The sequence below is a fragment of the Silene latifolia genome, chromosome 11, assembly GCF_048544455.1.
Source record: "Silene latifolia isolate original U9 population chromosome 11, ASM4854445v1, whole genome shotgun sequence".
Classification (NCBI taxonomy): Eukaryota; Viridiplantae; Streptophyta; class Magnoliopsida; order Caryophyllales; family Caryophyllaceae; genus Silene; species Silene latifolia.
In genome coordinates, this window is record NC_133536.1 from 144,365,941 (window position 1) to 144,384,843 (window position 18,903).

Here is an 18,903-nt window from a genome sequence, read left to right on the forward strand (position 1 = left end):
AATCATTATGCAGTTTCTCATCCTAGTTCACATCTTATGGCATATTATACTTCATTACGGAAATTTAAATTCTTAACCATGTTCACTGAATGCTTACTATGATTCCACCTCAATATAACTACACACTTCTTTATTACTTTCACAATAAACAAAGCGATATAGCAGCAATACACCAATACTTCTACTTACCCATACTCTTCCTCTCCCGCGGTGACCGGTTCGAAACTGAGAGGGCCTGGGTTCTGGAATGAGGGGCCCTTCTCATCCAAAACCAATTAGAAGGGCTCCTAACAGTTTCTACCCGGGTTCATTTTATTAGACTCTCCTATGTTCATTATTCATTTGTTTCATCCTCAGGTCGTCGCTCTGATACCACTTTGTAACACCCCCATTTATTTAAGAGTCTTAACTAGACCTTCCCAAATAAATAAGGTTGTTACCATCTCGGTTACCCGAGGTAGTACATATCGTAAGACGACAACTGAAGTACTTTATTAAAGAAATAACTATTTTAGTCTTATTACAAATAAAACCGTCTTTCGCATGAAATAATAAATGTAAGGTACAACTGATAACTACTGGTTATTCGCAACTAAAAATAAATAAAGAATCAGGTGAATGACGCCTAGCCCTCCAAATGATCCGTCCGACCCCATCACGCATCCCAAGGCAATATCAACCAACTCAGAATTAATCGCTCCCAATATGACAAGAAAACATCATATGGATCATCACAGGTGGTTTTAAGAGAGACAAAAGAAATAAACCACGTCAACTAATGTTGAGCAGGAAATCTTAAACAACGGTAAGACAAAATTCTTTAAATAAATACAGCGGAAGCTCTCATAATTATTAAATAAAGTTTCATATCACGATATTAATAAATCACAGTATACGGCGCAACGGCCAGCTGACTCAGCGGTCAACTTCTATAACTCAATAGGCACGGCACGACGGCCAGCTGACTCGGCGGTCAACTTCTATAACTCAATGAACACGGCACGACGACCGGTGACTCGACGATGTCGCCTTCTATAACTCAATTTCCAATACTAACGACTCGTAAATAACTTTACGCACACGTAATGCTCATTCACCACTTACGAAATTGAAATTATCCAGCCAAGATAAATATGCGTACAAAAACAACACTTAAGTAGTAGTCGGTCGATTCCCTACCTTTTCAAAGAAATATTCCGTCTCAAAGACACAATGATTAAAATGACTCTTCTACGAACCTTTCACCTAATACCAAGTAATAACATATAATCAAATGATAATTCCTCCAAAAATTAATCTAGTCTAAATCAAAATCTCATAAACTAAATGTAACCAAGATGGTTGAACGGCCATTACTAGCACTTTGAGCAAATAATTTACATTCCCTCAACAGCAGCTTAAAATTCAAAGGCAACCAATATTATTTAACAAAGTCACAGTCATCACAAAATTTGTGATTATACCCCCTGACCAAGACAATTGCTAGTAATTAATCTATAGTTCCTACACACAATAAGCTAACCCATTACTAAATCGGTCCCTCAACTCTCAAGGTATGGCAAAGCAAGCAACACCCATGAATCCACCCGGTCGAGTCATAGCCACCCCTCGCCGAGTACCACACAAGTACAACCTGCCGAGTCACCCACGGTTAGAATAAGTCGGATTTTCTTTCATCACAAACATAAATAAATCTCTAATAGTAGTAAGCTAATCCTGCAACTTCCTTTTCCCAATTCGTCCTAAACAGCTATAAACGGTATAAAAGGAATTGACATGGTTTTACCCCCAATCACTACCCCAATAACAACAATTAAACTAATTATAAGGATTAGATTAAACTTACGATGAAGCGGAATGAATAAAAGTCGGTACTTGTCTCACAAAACTCGTACTTCCGTCCTTCGTCGCTCCTCTTCGCACTCGCCAAACCCTTTGTCCCTTATTTTATGTTCTTTTGAGTTTGGATGGTATATGCGTGAAAACAAAGTGCTTAGATTGGGGTTTAGCTTGTCATTTATATAGTACAACTTGGGCTCGTCCACCCGAGTTGCCATTCGGTGGCCCAAAGTCAATTTTCCTTTTTTTTTTTCTTTTATATATTATTATTATTATTATTATTATTATTATTATTATTATTATTATTATTATTATTATTATTATTATTATTATCTTCTTTACCAATTAATGGTAATTCTCACTTATTTCCGACCTAGTCTTGACCTTTGACTACGTTGACTTGACCATAAATACGAGGTATTACAATCTTCCCCCCTTAAAAAGAACTTCGTCCCCGAAGTTCATGCCACTCCAAGAACAACTACTAGCTTAAGAACTCAGTATAGATATATTCAACGAAGTACTCAAATAGTTCAAAAAGCTAGCATAGTGTAATGAAAAGGTCATGCTGTGACATCATACCCCCTAAAAACATGGTGACGTCCTCGTAACCAAGTTCATACCTGTTAAAATAGTTGAGGGTATCGTTCTCTCATAGCTGCCTCAACCTCCCAAGTTGCTTCCTCTACATTGTGGTGAGACCGAGTACCTTTACCGCTTGTTTCCCCATTCCTTGTGCTTCTTACCTTGTGATCCAAAATCTCTTTAGGAACTTCTTCATATGTCGAGAATCATCTAATTGCACACTTTCCTACTCAATCACGTGAGATGGGTCACTCACATACTTTCTGAGCTGAGAAACATGGAACACGTTATGGACCCTATCAAGTACCGGAGGTAGTGCTAAACGATAAGCTACTTCTCCCACCCGACTCAAAATCTCATACGGTCCAATGAATTTTGGGCTCGGCACTTCCCGCGCTTCCCAAATCTCATAACACCACGCATTGGAGATACTTTTAAAAGAACTTTATCTCCCACCTCAAACCCAATATCACTTCTGCGCAAATCTGCATAGCTCTTTTGTCTATCCTGCGCTGCTTTCATCTTCTGGCCGATCACTTGTATCTGCTCTATCATATCCTGAATCATCTGAGGTCCCAACACTATCGCCTCGCCGAATCATCCCAACAAACTGGGCTTCTACACTTCCTCCCATATAATGCTTCAAAAGGTGCCATTCCTATACTAGCATGGTAACTATTATTATAGGAAAATTCTATCAAATCTAGTCGGTCTTCCCAAGATCCCCCAAACTCCATTACACATGCTCGCAACATATCTTCTAGTGTTTGGATAGTGCGCTCTGTCTGACCATCTGTTGCCGGATGAAATGCGGTACTCATTTTTAGCTCTGTTCCTAAGGATTCTTGCAACTCTTGCCAAAACTTAGATATAAATCTTGAATCTCTGTCGGACACTATATCCTTGGGTACACCATGTAGCTTCAGAACGTGCTTTGTATAAGCCTTTGCCAAGTCAGCCTTGCTCCAAGTATCTTTCATTGGAATAAAATGTGCTGTCTTTGTCAAACGATCTACAATTACCCATATCATGTTGTTCCCCTTCTGAGTCCTTGGTAGTCCTACAATGAAGTCCATTGATATAGACTCCCACTTCCATCCAGGTACACTTAAGGATTGTACCTTCCCTTGAGGCCTCTTGTGCTCACCTTTCACCTTCTGACATACCAAGCATTTGGACACAAACTCTGCAACCTCCCTCTTCATTCCTGGCCACCAAAATGTCTTCTTCAGATCCTTATACAATTTATCTCCTCCTGGGTGCACAGAATATGGAGTTGCATGTGCTTCAGTCATTATCTTTCTCTTCAAACCCTCATTTGCTGGCACACACCATCTCCCTTCAAACCTCAAACTACCATCAGAAAACACCGAAAATCTCGTTGCTTCTCCCCGCTCCACGGCCTTCCTCCATTCAGCCAGTCTAGGATCTTCGACTTGCATTACTCGAATCTCTTCATATAACTCAGGTTCCATGGTTAAATCTCCCAAGCCATCTCCCTTTCTGATCACATGGATTCCCATCTTTTCTACTTCATCCCTCAGCTTCAATCGTGACAAAACAGTACACAAAGAGTGCACAGATTTCCGACTTAATGCATCTGCTACTACGTTTGCCTTTCCTTCGTGGTATACAATCTCCATATCATAGTCTCCAATCAGCTTGATCCACCTTCGCTGTCTCATATTCAGCTCCTTCTGAGTATAGATATATTTCAGGCTCTTGTGATCTGAAAATACTTTAAAGGTTGCCCCATACAAGTAGTGCCTCCAAATTTTTAGTGCAAATACCACCGCTCCCAATTCTAAATCGTGGGTTGGGTAATTCTCTTCATATGGCTTCAACTGTCTTGAAGCATATGCTATCACCTTGCCTTTCGCATCGACACAGACCAACCTCCATTCTTTGAAGCATCAAGATATACTTCAAATCCTTCACTTCCTCTCGGTAAAGCTAACACAGGAGCTGTGGTAAGGCGATCCTTTAAAGTTTGGAATGCTGCCTCACAACTCTCATCCCACTTGAAACGATTTTCCTTCCTCATTAGGGCCGTGATAGGTCTTGCAATTTTGGAGAAGTCTTTAACAAATCTCCGATAGTAACCTGCTGGACCAGAAAACTTCGAATCTCGCCACATTTTTCGGTGCCTTCCGAGTTAGACACGCCTCAATCTTGCTAGGGTCCACAGACACTCCTTCCTTTGATATCACATGACCCAAAAATGCTACTTTCTCCAACCGAACTCACATTTGCTTAGCTTAGCATACAATCGGTTATCTCGCAATGTTTGCAGAACAAGTCTTAAATGCTCCTCATGCTCTTCTTTAGTTTTAGAATATACTAGAATGTCATCAATAAAGACAACCACGAATCGATCCAAGTAGGGACTAAATACACGGTTCATCAGGTCCATAAACACTGCCGGTGCATTAGTTAACCCAAATGGCATAACAATGAATTCATAATGTCCATATTGTGTCCTGAAAGCGGTCTTTGGTATATCTGCATCCTTTATTCTCAGTTGATGGTACCCCGATCTCAAATCTATCTTTGAAAAGACACCAGCTCCACTCAGCTGATCAAAAAGGTCATCAATACGAGGTAGAGGGTATCTATTCTTGATAGTCACATTATTTAGTTCTCTGTAATCTATACAAAGCCTAAAACTTCCATCTTTCTTCTTGACAAATAATACGGGTGCTCCCCAAGGTGATACACTAGGACGGATATAGCCCTTGTCCAACAACTCATGTAGTCGCTTCTTCATTCTTCTAATTCTTTCGGTCCCATCCGTAAGGAGCCTTAGAAATAGGCCCTGTTCCCGCTTAAGCTCTACGCTGAAATCAATTGTTCTCTTCGGCGCGGACACTGCAATTCTTCCTGGGAATACATCTTCAAATTCACGTACCACCGATATCTCTTGTCTTTGCCAAACCTTCCTCTCGCACATCTCGAACATGGCACGTAATCAATCGGTCTCCCTTCCTCATACAAGACTTTAAGGTAGGAGTTGAGATGAGCTTCACCCTAGGCTTAACCACAAACCCCTTATAAGACACCCTCACTCCCTTAGGTCCCCTTAATGTCACTCTCCTTTGATAGCAATCAATCTTAGCCTTATATTTACTCAAGCAATCCATCCCCAAGACTATTTCAAATCCATCTAACGGGAAGTCTATAAGGTTTACAAATAATTCCACTCCCCTTATAATTATGCACACATCCCTATACAGTTTGTCACATTGGACAATCTCTCCTGATGGTATTATTACATCCTCATCTATTACATCAAATAATTTAAGCTTTAACTTCTTAGCATGGGTACTAGCTATAAATGAGTTACTAGCTCCCGAATCAAACAAGACAAAAGATGGTTTAGAGTTTACTAGAAATGTACCCGTAACCACGTGTGCATCCTTTTTCTCATTGTCTTCGGTCCATCATAAACAATTTACCGCTTTTTCTTTTCTCGTACCCTGATCAGATCTTGGCTGAACCCGGCTGTTTTGCAGCTGAGTTCTGGTAGCTTCCATTGTTGTACCTTTGATATCCTCCTCCTCCATTGTTCTGGTTAGAGTTACTAAAGCTTTTTGTATTATTCCATCTTCCCCCATTACGATTACTCCCTACACTTGGTGCAGATGATCTAGAATAGCTTCCTTGACTTCCACCTCCTGGGCCTTGAGTTGAATTATGCCAACACTCATAGGCTCGGTGTCCTGGCTTCCCACACTTGTAGCATAGTACTGTTTGACCGTTACAGTCTTTTCCGGGATGATTCTTACCACATCCTTTACAGTGATGAGTCCTCACTCCTGACCCACGATTCCAACTACCACCAGACCCAGAACTACCACCACCGTACCCTCCAAATGATTGGTTCCTTGACTGCCCATAATTCCCCTTCTTATTGCTTTGACTTCCTACATCACTTTCTGCCTTTCTCTTCTCCTTTTGGTTCAGTTCCTTCTCTTTAGCCATTGCTATCAGCCTCTCAGCGTTGCCTGCTCTCTCATAAACACTCTTCACAGTTGAAGGTACTCCACCGGCATTTTCTCGCATGATTTCTAGTGACAGTCCTTTCTCGAACCGTGTTTGCTAACATCTCTTCACTCATGTTCAAGTCGGCTACATAAGTAGATAGCTCCCAGAACTTATTATGATACGCACTCTTGTCATACCGTCATGTCATAGCAAACAGGTCAAATTCACCCTTAGTTAGTTTGATCGTACGTGTTCGAACATACTCGATCTTTAGCTCTCCTTTGAAATCCTCCCAGCTAAGCAACCTACCTTCAGACTCCACATAAAACTCCCTCATTTTTGTTTTGTTATTCGACCACCACACTCCACCTTTACCCATGAGATAGAAGGTCGCCTGATCTATCTTCATATCCTCGGGGCATCCCACAAAGATCAAAAATATTGTCCATCTCTCTTATCCACTCATCCAAAGAGATTTGGTGCGCCGGTTCCTTCAAACTTTACAGACGGTGACGGGCAATTGCTTTGTGTTGATGGCATGCGCATCAACCACTCTTTCGGTTTCCTCTACTAATCGCCCTCGGGGCCTCCTCAATAGCTCAATCTCTTCCCTCATCTTAGCAATCTCCTCTGCGGTCATTTGAGTTTCTTCAAGAGCAACAACATTCTTCTTAGCCATTATATCTTTTCAAAATGAATAAACAAATTATAAATACGAGTTTAGAAATCCTGCAATCACAACTAATAGAGGGTCGTGCCGTGGCAGGTCGTTCCCTTTCTCTCTCGGCCAATGTCTAGTTATAATTACATCGCTACTTCCTTGGCTTCTATCCTAGGTCCGTAGTGCACATATTCACGGTACAAATATCTAATACAATCCAATTACCAAATAAAATTTATATATATAATCATTATGCGCTTTCTCATCCTAGTTCACATCTTATGGCATATTATACTTCATTACGGAAATTTAAATTCTTAACCATGTTCACCGAATGCTTACTATGATTCCACCTCAATATAACTACACACTTCTTTATTACTTTCACAATAAACAAAGCGATATAGCAAAGAATACACCAATACTTCTACTTACCCATACTCTTCCTCTCCCGCGGTGACCGGTTCAAACCGAGAGGGCCTGGGTTCTGGAATGAGGGGCCCTTCTCATCCAAAACCAATTAGAAGGGCTCTAACAGCTTTCTACCCGGTTCATTTTATTAGACTCTCCTATGTTCATTATTCATTTGTTTCATCCTCGTGTCGTCGCTCGATACCACTTTGTAACACCCCATTTATTTAAGAGTCTTAACTAGACCTTCCCAAATAAATAAGGTTGTTACCATCTCGGTTACCCGAGGTAGTACATATCGTAAGACGACAAAATCAAGTACTTTATTAAAGAAATAACTATTTTAGTCTTATTACAAATAAAACCGTCTTTCGCATGAAATAATAAATGTAAGGTACAACGATAACTACATCGTTATTCGCAACTAAAAATAAATAAAGAATCATGTGAATGACGCCTAGCCCTCCAAATGATCCGTCCGACCCCATCACGCATCCCAAGGCAATATCAACCAACTCAGAAATTAATCGCTCCCCAATATGACAAGAAAACATCATATGGATCATCACAGGTGGTTTTAAGAGAGACAAAAGAAATAAACCACGTCAACTAATGTTGAGCAGGAAATCTTAAACAACGGTAAGACAAAATTCTTTAAATAAATACAAATGGAAGCTCTCATAATTATTAAATAAAGTTTCATATCACGATATTAATAAATCACAAGATACGGCGAACGCCACGGTGACTCGGGTCAACTTCTATAACTCAATAGGCACGGCACGACGGCCAGCTGACTCGGCGGTCAACTTCTATAACTCAATGAACACGGCACGATTTACGGCCACCGACTCGTGGTCGGCTTCTATAACTCAATTTCCAATACTAACACTCGTAAATAACTTTACGCACACGTAATGCTCATTCACCACTTACGAGAATTGAAATTATCCACCAAGATATAAATATGCGTACAAAAACAACACTTAAGTAGTAGTCGGTCGATTCCCTACCTTTTCAAAGAAATATTCCGTCTCAAAGACACAATGATTAAAATGACTCTTCTACGAACCTTTCACCTAATACCAAGTAATAACATATAATCAAATGATAATTCCTCCAAAAATTAATCTAGTCTAAATCAAAATCTCATAAACTAAATGTAACCAAGATGGTTGAACGGCCATTACTAGCACTTTGAGCAAATAATTTACATTCCCTCAACAGCAGCTTAAAATTCAAAGGCAACCAATATTATTTAACAAAGTCACAGTCATCACAAAATTTGTGATTATACCCCCTGACCAAGACAATTGCTAGTAATTAATCTATAGTTCCTACACACAATAAGCTAACCCATTACTAAATCAGTCCCTCAACTCTCAAGGTATGGCAAAGAAATAAGACACCCATGAATCCACCCGGTCGAGTCATAGCCACCCCCGTCGAGTACCACACAAACAGTACAACCAAGCCGAGTCACCCACGGTTAGAATAAGTCGGATTTTCTTTCATCACAAACATAAATAAATCTCTAATAGTAGTAAGCTAATCCTGCAACTTCCTTTTCCCAATTAGTCCCTAAACTGACTATAAACGGTATAAAAGGAATTGACATGGTTTTACCCCCAATCACTACCCCAATAACAACAATTAAACTAATTATAAGGATTAGATTAAACTTACGATGAAGCGGAATGAATAAAAGTCGGTACTTGTCTCACAAAACTCGTACTTCCGTCCTTCGTCGCTCCTCTTCGCACTCGCCAAACCCTTTGTCCCTTATTTTATGTTCTTTTGAGTTTGGATGGTATATGCGTGAAAACAAAGTGCTTAGATTGGGGTTTAGCTTGTCATTTATATAGTACAACTTGGGCTCGTCCACCCGAGTTGCCATTCGGTGGCCCAAAGTCAATTTTCCTTTTTTTTTTTTTTTCTTTTATATATTATTATTATTATTATTATTATTATTATTATTATCTTCTTTACCAATTAATGGTAATTCTCACTTATTTTCGACCTAGTCTTGACCTTTGACTACGTTGACTTGACCATAAATACGAGGTATTACAATTTGTGCAGAGAAGAACTGAACGAAACTGAACTGAACTAATGTAGGAGTTAATTTGTGCAGAGAAGAACTGAACGAAACTGAACTGAATTGAACTAAACTGAAGAGAGCTGAATTGAACGGAAATGAGAAGAATTAAGTCCAAAAGAACATGGCTTTCACAAATTAACTCCTTACTTAGTTCGGATCAGTTCAGCTCCATTAAATTCAGTTCAGTTTCAGGCCAAATAAACAAGGCCAAATTAACTCTTACTTCATTCCAATTCAGCTCCATTAAATCATACTACTATACAACCAGTTGTATAATGAGCATTGTACAAACATATACATTAATCCGAGCTTATGTGTAATTTTTCTAAGTTTTGTAAGAGTTTATTTTTTTTATGTTTAAGTGTGTGAGTTCAAAAACTTTACCGCATAACTCAGATTCTTTTAAACAAAACTCGAAAATTTTAGTACACAGCTCAGATTCTACACCATACAACTGCATACAACAGGTTGTATATTCTACTCATTGCCATTAAATTTTGTTCAGTTTAATTCAGACATTTTCACTCTAAAAGAACAGAGCTCTGGATAGCCAAGCTTGTTAATTTAGCGGGCCAACGGGCAGGTAATCAGCCGTAGTTGGACTCTTGGCCGTGGCTCTATTCGTAACCCTAATTTTGAAAATTGCCGTAATATTGTGTTGGCATCAGTTACACAGTTACCCTTGCAGGTTCGGTCTCTCTGTCTCTCCTGATTTTGGTAACATCTCTCTCTTAATCTGATTCATATTCATCGATTAATCATTTTAACAATGATTCCTCATGCTAATTAGGTATTATTGTGTAGGTTGAGCAGTTAAGTTGTACCACCATCAATGGCTCCTCCTGCTAAAGGTATTTTTCCACTCTTTTCTCTTTATCTATTATATCATCATTACTACATTAATCTGAACCATGCCTTAATGACGTTGTAATTCGTATGTTTAGGAATTAGAATCAATGATTCAATGGTTGATTGCTTATATAGCATAATTGGACTTGCTTATCTATGGTGCAATAATTTGTATTCCCTCCTTCTCAATCATTTGTTTACCTTTGATTAAAATACTTGTCACAAAGAATAAAAAAGGTAAACAAATGATTGAGACGGAGGGAGTACGATTACTCCTTATTAATGTCGTTTGAGCTATTTTGGTTTTCAACCTAATGTTTGCTCTCATTTTTGGGTAGCACTCGGGCTTGCTGCCCTAAATCTCAAAAAAAAAAAAAAAAAAGTTAAAATTGTTGATTTCTACTACCCGAAAATCGTTAAAAATACGGTATTAGCAAAGATACTAAACTACAAAAAGAAATTTTCCTACCCCAAAATTTCGATTCTGGCTACGCTCCTGGATTATTTGTAGGGATCATCATAGTTTCTTACCTTCTTTGTTACACAGATGGTCTGAAACTTTCGTTGATTTATTCGTGTTGCGAACCATTTTTACTTTTATTTTTGAAGCTTGTCAATAAAACTTGGTTGCGTCCTTTATTCAAGTGTTTTTTTTATTCAAGTGTGAATCATAAAGTATTGACTTGCTATTTCGATGTTGCAAGATGGGAAAAAAGCTGATGCTAAGGCTCAAGCCTTGAAAGCTGCCAAGGCCGTCAAGTCTGGTGCCTCAACTTTGAAAAAGGCTAAGAAAATCAGGACCAAGGTCACTTTCCACAGGCCTAGGACACTGAAGACAAACCGAAACCCCAAATATCCTCGCATCAGTGCTACTCCAAGGAATAAGTTGGACCACTATCAAATTCTCAAGTATCCTCTTACCACTGAGTCTGCAATGAAGAAGATTGAGGACAATAATACCCTCGTTTTCATTGTTGACCTTCGTGCTGATAAGAAGAAGATCAAGAATGCCGTCAAGAAGATGTACGACATCCAGGCAAAGAAAGTTAACACATTAATCAGGTAAGTTGTCTTTGTATTCTTAATTAAATCTTGAAGTAGATTCGTAGTTGAAGTTGTTATATTAGGAGTATTATCACCATTGATTTTAAGGTTGTTTGGTAATGACTTGAAGAAAAAAGTGCAGTTGTAGTTACACATTAGATCCAGAGTGCCTAAATTGAATGATGAGTTTCGGCCACCATTGTTTTTGTTTTAATGAATCGGACTTTTCAGTTTTCAAGTGGTTACTACTTAGGTTGGAATATTCATTGACTTCATACTTAGGCTGGAACTTTCATTGGGGTTTAAGGTAAAGTTTTTCAGTGAAATAGTACTTTGCTGGAATTTTCAATGAAATGATACTTTCGAGTTCGGAGCGAGGTTGCCAATTAATTCAGTCCTAACAAATTGTGTATTGGTTCCTGGGCATTCTATCGTAGCACCTATTTAAAATCTTCTCCAATTATTAGATAGTCTATATCAGGAGCATATCTGAATCTGATGGTTCATAGTCTTCATACATATAGAATTAGGCAGCCTTTGTTTAGAGAGAATATTTTTGATGAAATCCAATCTTGAAAAATACAGCATCCCTCTTTTTTTTACTACCCAAGGTTTTGATGCATTTCGAAATAGAGAAATATCTACTGGAGCAGGTGCTATTCGAGAACAATTAGCAGATTTAGATTTATCTGCTCTCTTGGCTATCCCTTTGTTAGAATTGAGAGATTTGCAGGAAAGGGAGGGGAGGAATGGAGGGACGCAATTTTCTTTGTTTAATTAGCTAAATGGTCATGGAGGTATTTTAAGGGGAGAGAAAAAGGTTCGCTCCCTTTCCATCCCGCAAGCCAAATTATAACCCCTTCAAAATAGGAAAGATGTGGAGTGGAAAACTAACTTGCTCCATTCTCCCTCGCCTTTCCCTCCCTCCCTTCCCTTTACCTCATTTTTTTTGTATCAGAACATATCCTGTACTTTTGATTGTTGGTTTTTACCTTCTATGCTTCTAGTGTTGCTTACACAGCATGAGGATTCAATTAGTCGTGCATGTCAATACTTTCAGTTGTTCTTGTACCCATAGGTCAAGTACTAGCTTTAATTGTTCATGATATTATATGTGTGCCGGTCTTCTTTGTTGAACACAATATAAAGAGTATGAGTATTCTACGATAATTAGCTATTGTAAATTGTAATTCTCTGCAAATATCACGCTGTTGGCTTATTACTTTATCCTATGCAGGCCTGACGGTACCAAGAAGGCATACGTCCGCTTGACTCCAGACTATGATGCACTTGATGTTGCAAACAAGATTGGAATTATATAATCTGGATTTTCCTTTCATTTAGAAATTAGAACGAGTACTTTCGACAATTTGATAGGTAAACTCTCTTGAAATGTTTAGATGCTATGTATTGGACGTAATTCGCTGTTATAAGTCTTTCTGTTGTTGAATTTGATGATTTCAACGAAATGGATGTCATGTGCCAAACCAGGCAATTCCTCAATCTGAGTATTCTGCAAAAACCAGTGTTATTCTGCTACATCTATGTTCATTGTTTGAAGCCTGTAATAGACAAAAAACGACCAAGAGCCATCCACTCATCCTTGTTACGGACCCTGTTACTCCGTAATGCGTATGCATAACTAGAGAGACATGTAGATTACAGTTGCCTGTACACAAATCTACGTCTAGGGCATAGTATTGATCGGATTTTTGATTCGAATTGAATATCTATAATTGAAATGAATGAAACTAGACATTCATAACCAATCCTTATATTTTTGAATATTTGATATTTGAATATTCAATAGAAAAACCTAATTTGTATACGAATGTTAATATCTTGACTTCTTATAATCTGTATGATTTCTATATGCACAAGTAAATTGCAAAAACTAATGATAAATCACAATCTAAATTATACTTGACCAAATTAATAATCTGATACAAATCTTACAAAGATATTAGATTGTATAAATCCAAATTGCATAACCAAAATTCCAGATCAGATTCAAAGCAAACACTCAAAGCCAGTGAGATAATTGATACTTTGCTCAACCCTATATTTAAGTGTTTTTGGATGATTGTGGAGATATTCAACGACCTTCAATGGTAAATGATGATTCCCCTACATTGTATGATAGACTGTCCCAGGCTTCTCCAGTCCCATCTTCTCTCGGGTTACTGTTGTTTGACACTCCTGCTGCCGCCTGCCTTTGTGTTGGATTCCGGTTTTCTTCAATTCCACGGTCGTTCGAAAAACCCACTGTTTGCCTTTGTACTTCTTCAAGCTCAATTGCGACATCCTTCATCATCGGTCGATCGGCAGCTTTCTTACAAAGGCAGTCTTGCACAATCTCAGCTACCCATAGAAGTTGTTCTGGAGGTGCCTTGTCTTTTATTCGAGGATCGATTATTTCCAAAATCCGACCTGCTTTAAAGCAGTTCTCAAAATATTTGGCAAGGTTTCTCTCTCCCATTCTCCGGTCAGTGGAAAGAGGTTTTTCACCTGTCAAAAGTTCAGCAACCACAACACCGAAACTATAAACGTCACTCTTGTCTGTAAGTTGGCTTGATAGTAGATACTCAGGATCCATGTACCCAAGTGTCCCTTGCACTAGAGTAGACATTTGGGTTTTATCCATTGGGATCAATCTCGAAGCTCCGAAATCAGATATTTTAGCATTGTAATTTTCGTCCAATAAGATATTGGCAGATTTTATATCTCTATGAATTATAGGTGTAGAAGTTGCAGAATGCAGATACCCTAGCGCAGTAGCAGTCTCTGTAGCAATTCGTAGTCGATCTTTCCAAGTGAGTGAGTTTGATTCTCCGTGAATATGGCTGAGCAGTGACCCATTAGCGACAAACTCGTATACCAACACCGGGATTTCAGCCTCCAGGCAGCACCCTAAGAGTTTTACAACATTCCGGTGATGGATTTGTGTAAGGATAACCATCTCATTGATGAACTGCTCTATCTGAGTATTGTCCACAACCTTGGATACCTTAACTGCAACTATGCTCTCGTCTTGCAAAGTTCCCTTATAAACCGTCCCATAACCTCCTACGCCAACAATGAGCTCTTTGCTGAAGCTCTTAGTTGCCCTTTTCAGCTCTTGTATTGTAAATAGCGTGAAGGAGTTATAAATGCTACCTCGGTTGTTGGCCGAGAGTTTCTCCTTCAAAATTAAACCTCCATTTTCCTTGAAGAATTTCTCTCTTACTTTTGCTAATCTTTTTTTTCGGATAAATATATATGTCCCGGTTGCAATAACCAGTAGGGACAACAAGCCGAAGCTCAAACCTGGGGGTAAGTTCAGAGTTAAGTCTCAAAATAATCGATGTTTCGATCAATACCAAGTTTTGGCAAGACCGTTCTATGTTATGATAATTAGTGATATTTTTCCTAAACCTTCGGATCATCACCTTATCCTAACATAAGACAACCTTACCCAAGTTTTTTGATTTTAACAAGTCATCGATACTTACCTAGGATTAGTTTTAACAGAAAACTCACGGACATAGAGTTCGGAATACAGCCCTGCCCAGTTTTTAGACCATCACCATGGTATCCTTTTGGGCAGGAGCATTTGAAACTACCTTGAGTATTATTGCATAATGTTATCTCAAAGCATGGACTGCTGCCCTTTTCCGCACATTCATTTATATCTGCAAAACATATCAACAAGTAAATACCAATGTGTTGAGTCCTCCGCAGCAGGCTTGTAGAAATAGGTGCATGAGACCAGCGGGCTTATCGAAATACACATATGGGAAGAGACCTCAATACAAGGATAACAAAATGTTAACTTAAATAGTATCCTATTTAAGTGTACAAATGTTAACTTAAAGGCAGCAACCGTCCATATTTAGTCGTGGTTATTAACTAATCAGTGAAAGAATTGTTCATGGAGGAGCTGGTTAAATAAGTTAGTTTGACTCGTAAAGTCATTGATTTCGATGATGCACATGAATTGAGCTTGACAATAGCCATAACGAAAAAAAAAAAAAAAGGCAAGGAGATAATTACCAGAACAGCCAGGAGGGAGATAAGGATTTCCTTGATACCCTTCAAGACAATTGCAACGGTATCCTCCGGTGTCGCCATTAATGCAAGTTGTATTGTGTTGACATAAAAAGCTTGTTGGATTGCGCCTAGCGATGTCGCACGTCTGATTTCCGACCACCCAGTCAACCACCATTTCCACGTTATCTCTCGTTCTGCTCACATATGCTGGGTCTGAATAATCTGAGCGGTATCTTAACACCAAACTATCTTCCATCCCGACAAAAACATAGGCACATATAGTGTGTGACGTTACCGGCACATTTTTATTGTATATAACATTTAATGAAAACCCTTTTTCGACGTTGTTTCTGATGGGTCTCTTACAACATCCGTTATTAGCCGAGCATACCTCGTGCCTGAACTTAAGTTCGACTTTGCCAATACAGCTCAATGGGCACGTGAGATTTTCGCCGTAATTTGCTGGCGTTGATAGGTTTCCAAAATAATCGCAGGATCCCGCCAGTGAAAAAAAGTTTTCCCTGCTTGACAGGGTAAGTGGGGAATCTGGAGGAGATAGAAAGTCGACCGTCTTAGAGGAGACGATGTTGTTATTTGTCCCGTTTGCAGCAGGACAATTGTAGGCAATCATACCGTTGACCCTTATTTGAGATTCGGATATGGAGAAGACCCGAAATCTTGTTAAGGAGGAATTGAGATTTTCGATAAAAGCTTTGGGAGGGTCGTAAGAGTTGTCACACACAAGGGAATAGTAATGGTTAAGTGAGCAGCTTGGTCCGATTCCAAACGGGTATGGAACGGTCAAGTTCCCACATTGCCTGGGGCAACCCCGTTTGGCAGCGTTGGTGATGGTTAGATTATTGTTTGCCCCCATTGTTGGGCGCGCGCTTATGATTATCACCGTGATCAGTAGGAACCAAAGAGTTTGATTGAACAAATTAGTGGACATTGTTTTGATTAACATGGGAAGACAAAACTTTAACTTCGGAAGGAACTTGATATTTTGTAGTATTGTTAATTAGAAAGGGAGAAATTTACCACAATTACGCCTTTTTCGACGCTGGAAAAATAAATATGAAATTGTTTTTGGATGTTGCAAGGTAAGGGAAGAAGTTCCCTATTAGGCTATCTGCGAAAATAAGTCGTTTTGAATGGAAATGTGGAGCTGAGTCTACGGTGTGTGTATATGTGCACGCCACTTCACTAAAAATTAAAAGTCAACTGTTAACCGAGTGATTGTGTCGTTGTCTCCCTCGTATGCATACTCTTTAACAATGGAAAGTGGCACCAAGAATTATTCTTGTGTTATGTATGTCTAGTAAACATGATAACGGGTGATTCTGGGCGGGTTGGGTTATTGGATAATTTTGGATAAATGTCATCATGTACTCATGTACTCATGTATACTTTCTCTACTCATGTATACTTTCTATATTCACAAATTCTTGTTTGTGACGATGCAGATATCATCCATTTCTTGAGTGACGATACCATTTTATCTCACAAAGTAACCACTTTTTCTCTCTCTGCAACACTATTCATGTGGTCCCCTTTCTCCACTAACCCATTTTGTTACCATTTTATCTCACAAAATATCCGCCACAAATGGTAACTCGTCACAAGGGAGACCAATTATTCTATATTTTAGGCTCGCCTGAGTTTGCTCAAATCATTTCTAATAGTAGCCTAGTAGGTACTCTTTGGATGTTATTTTATCTAGTAATTACGTTTACATGTGTCAGGTTATTTTAGGATTGATTATTTTTGAATAAGGAATTAAGTATCACTTCAAATAATGTCATTTTGTTCCGAGAAAAAGGAACATACATCGGATGTACTACCTCTAATTTTATTTGTTTTTGAGCATATGTGTATTTTTTTTTGAGCTTATTACCTCAAACTTTATTTGTTTTTGAGCATATGTGTATTTTTTCTGAGCTTATTAAAGTTAATAAATTAAATTTTAATTTTTTTTTTCCGTCAACACTTAAATTTAACTAAGGTTATATGTTTTTTATTGTAATTTTATGAGCTTAATGTTATAAGTGAATGAACTCAAAAACTTTATAGTAAAACTCATAATTCTTAAAACAAAACTCAAAAACTTTATTAAAATGCTCAGAAACTATACAACTAGTGGTAATACATCGGATGTATAATCCACCTACTGTTTTGTTCCGCGGTTAAAAAGGTTACTGTTTTTTTCTTATAAAAGGAATTAAAGAGGTTACTTTGTACCGAATTTAAAGGAGTGTTTTAAAGAATTACCAATACATAAAAAAGTGCATGAAAATACTTGTACAAATGATGAAAGTTATAATTTCCCCTAAAGTTTTGTCTCTTGGGAGGGGTGCGTGCTATCGAATCACCTGGGTGTGATCCTTGTTTTTGCAAGGATTTCTCATCATTTTTCGCTTTTTCTTCAATTATTATTACTTTCAACACAACATTAATTATTTTACTAATCTTCTTAAACACAAACATATCTAGACTTTCCAATCTATCTATCTATATTTACTAGGCAGTATCCCGCGCTTCGCGCAGCCTGTTTTGAAATTTTATTATTATAATTGAAGAAAAATAATATAATTCATATATGACCTTAATTTTTTTTACTTATAAATAAAAATAAATTAATTTTTTCTCAAATTTTATTTTTTCAGGTTAAACTTCAATAAATATACTCCCTCCATTCATTTTTTTTTTCTTAGACAAAAACGTATATTTTCAACATAATTATAGAATGATGGTCAGCTCATTCTCACAATTATATGACTATTCTACTTTGTTTCTTATGATTTGTAAACGTATATCATCATAATTAAATCTAAATTCAACCAACTTGTGAAAAGACGCTAATAGCAAACACCAACCAGCATAGATATAGATATCACTACTGGAGTAATAACAAAAAGAGTAAATTAAAAATAACTCCCTTTTAAAATCCAGTTTTTAAAAATTACTCCCTTATATAATTTTTTCCTAAAATTACTCCCTTAAGATGCACTTTTATCAAAAATTGCTTCAAAACTCCAATTTAGGTGTCTTATTACGTATGTTTATAAACTTATTCCGTTTGTATCTTAGCCAATTTATACTTTGAAAGGTATAACAATGAAGAATAAGATCAAAAACATACGAAATAAGTCACCTAAATTGGACTTTTGAAGCAATTTTTGATAAAAGTGCATTTTAAGGGAGTAATTTTAGAAAAAAATTATATAAGGGAGTAATTTTAAAAAATTGAATTTTAAAAGGGAGTTATTTTTAATTTACTCTAACAAAAATACATTTCCTCGACGCTACCACATCTTTTAATTAAAGAAAAAAAGTCAAGAACCCTAGAAAACAAACTAATCTCGCGGTTTGAACTGTTCTCGCCAACGACAATCGCCATCGC

At 37.9% G+C, this 18,903-nt stretch overlaps 2 protein-coding genes across 3 annotated transcripts; one reads left to right on the forward strand and one right to left on the reverse strand.

Moving 5' to 3' along the window:
* Positions 1-10,084: 10,084 nt before the first annotated feature.
* On the forward strand, positions 10,085-12,977 carry LOC141611941 (large ribosomal subunit protein uL23-like). 2 transcript variants are annotated; one of them, XM_074430600.1, is made up of 4 exons: positions 10,085-10,298; positions 10,386-10,432; positions 11,135-11,492; positions 12,712-12,977. In XM_074430600.1, the coding sequence occupies exons 2-4, from the start codon at positions 10,414-10,416 to the stop codon at positions 12,794-12,796; spliced, it is 462 nt and encodes a 153-aa protein (XP_074286701.1). In that variant the 5' UTR covers positions 10,085-10,298; positions 10,386-10,413; the 3' UTR covers positions 12,797-12,977. The 2 variants fall into 2 exon arrangements, with proteins under 2 accessions (XP_074286701.1, XP_074286702.1); XM_074430601.1 differs by having other exon boundaries at positions 10,148-10,269.
* Positions 12,978-13,477: 500 nt separating this feature from the next.
* LOC141614107 (wall-associated receptor kinase 2-like) lies at positions 13,478-16,377 on the reverse strand. The gene is made up of 3 exons (XM_074432860.1): positions 15,507-16,377; positions 14,966-15,145; positions 13,478-14,780 (listed from the first exon to the last, which is right to left on the reverse strand). The coding sequence occupies exons 1-3, from the start codon at positions 16,375-16,377 to the stop codon at positions 13,570-13,572; spliced, it is 2,262 nt and encodes a 753-aa protein (XP_074288961.1). The 3' UTR covers positions 13,478-13,569.
* Positions 16,378-18,903: the final 2,526 nt, after the last annotated feature.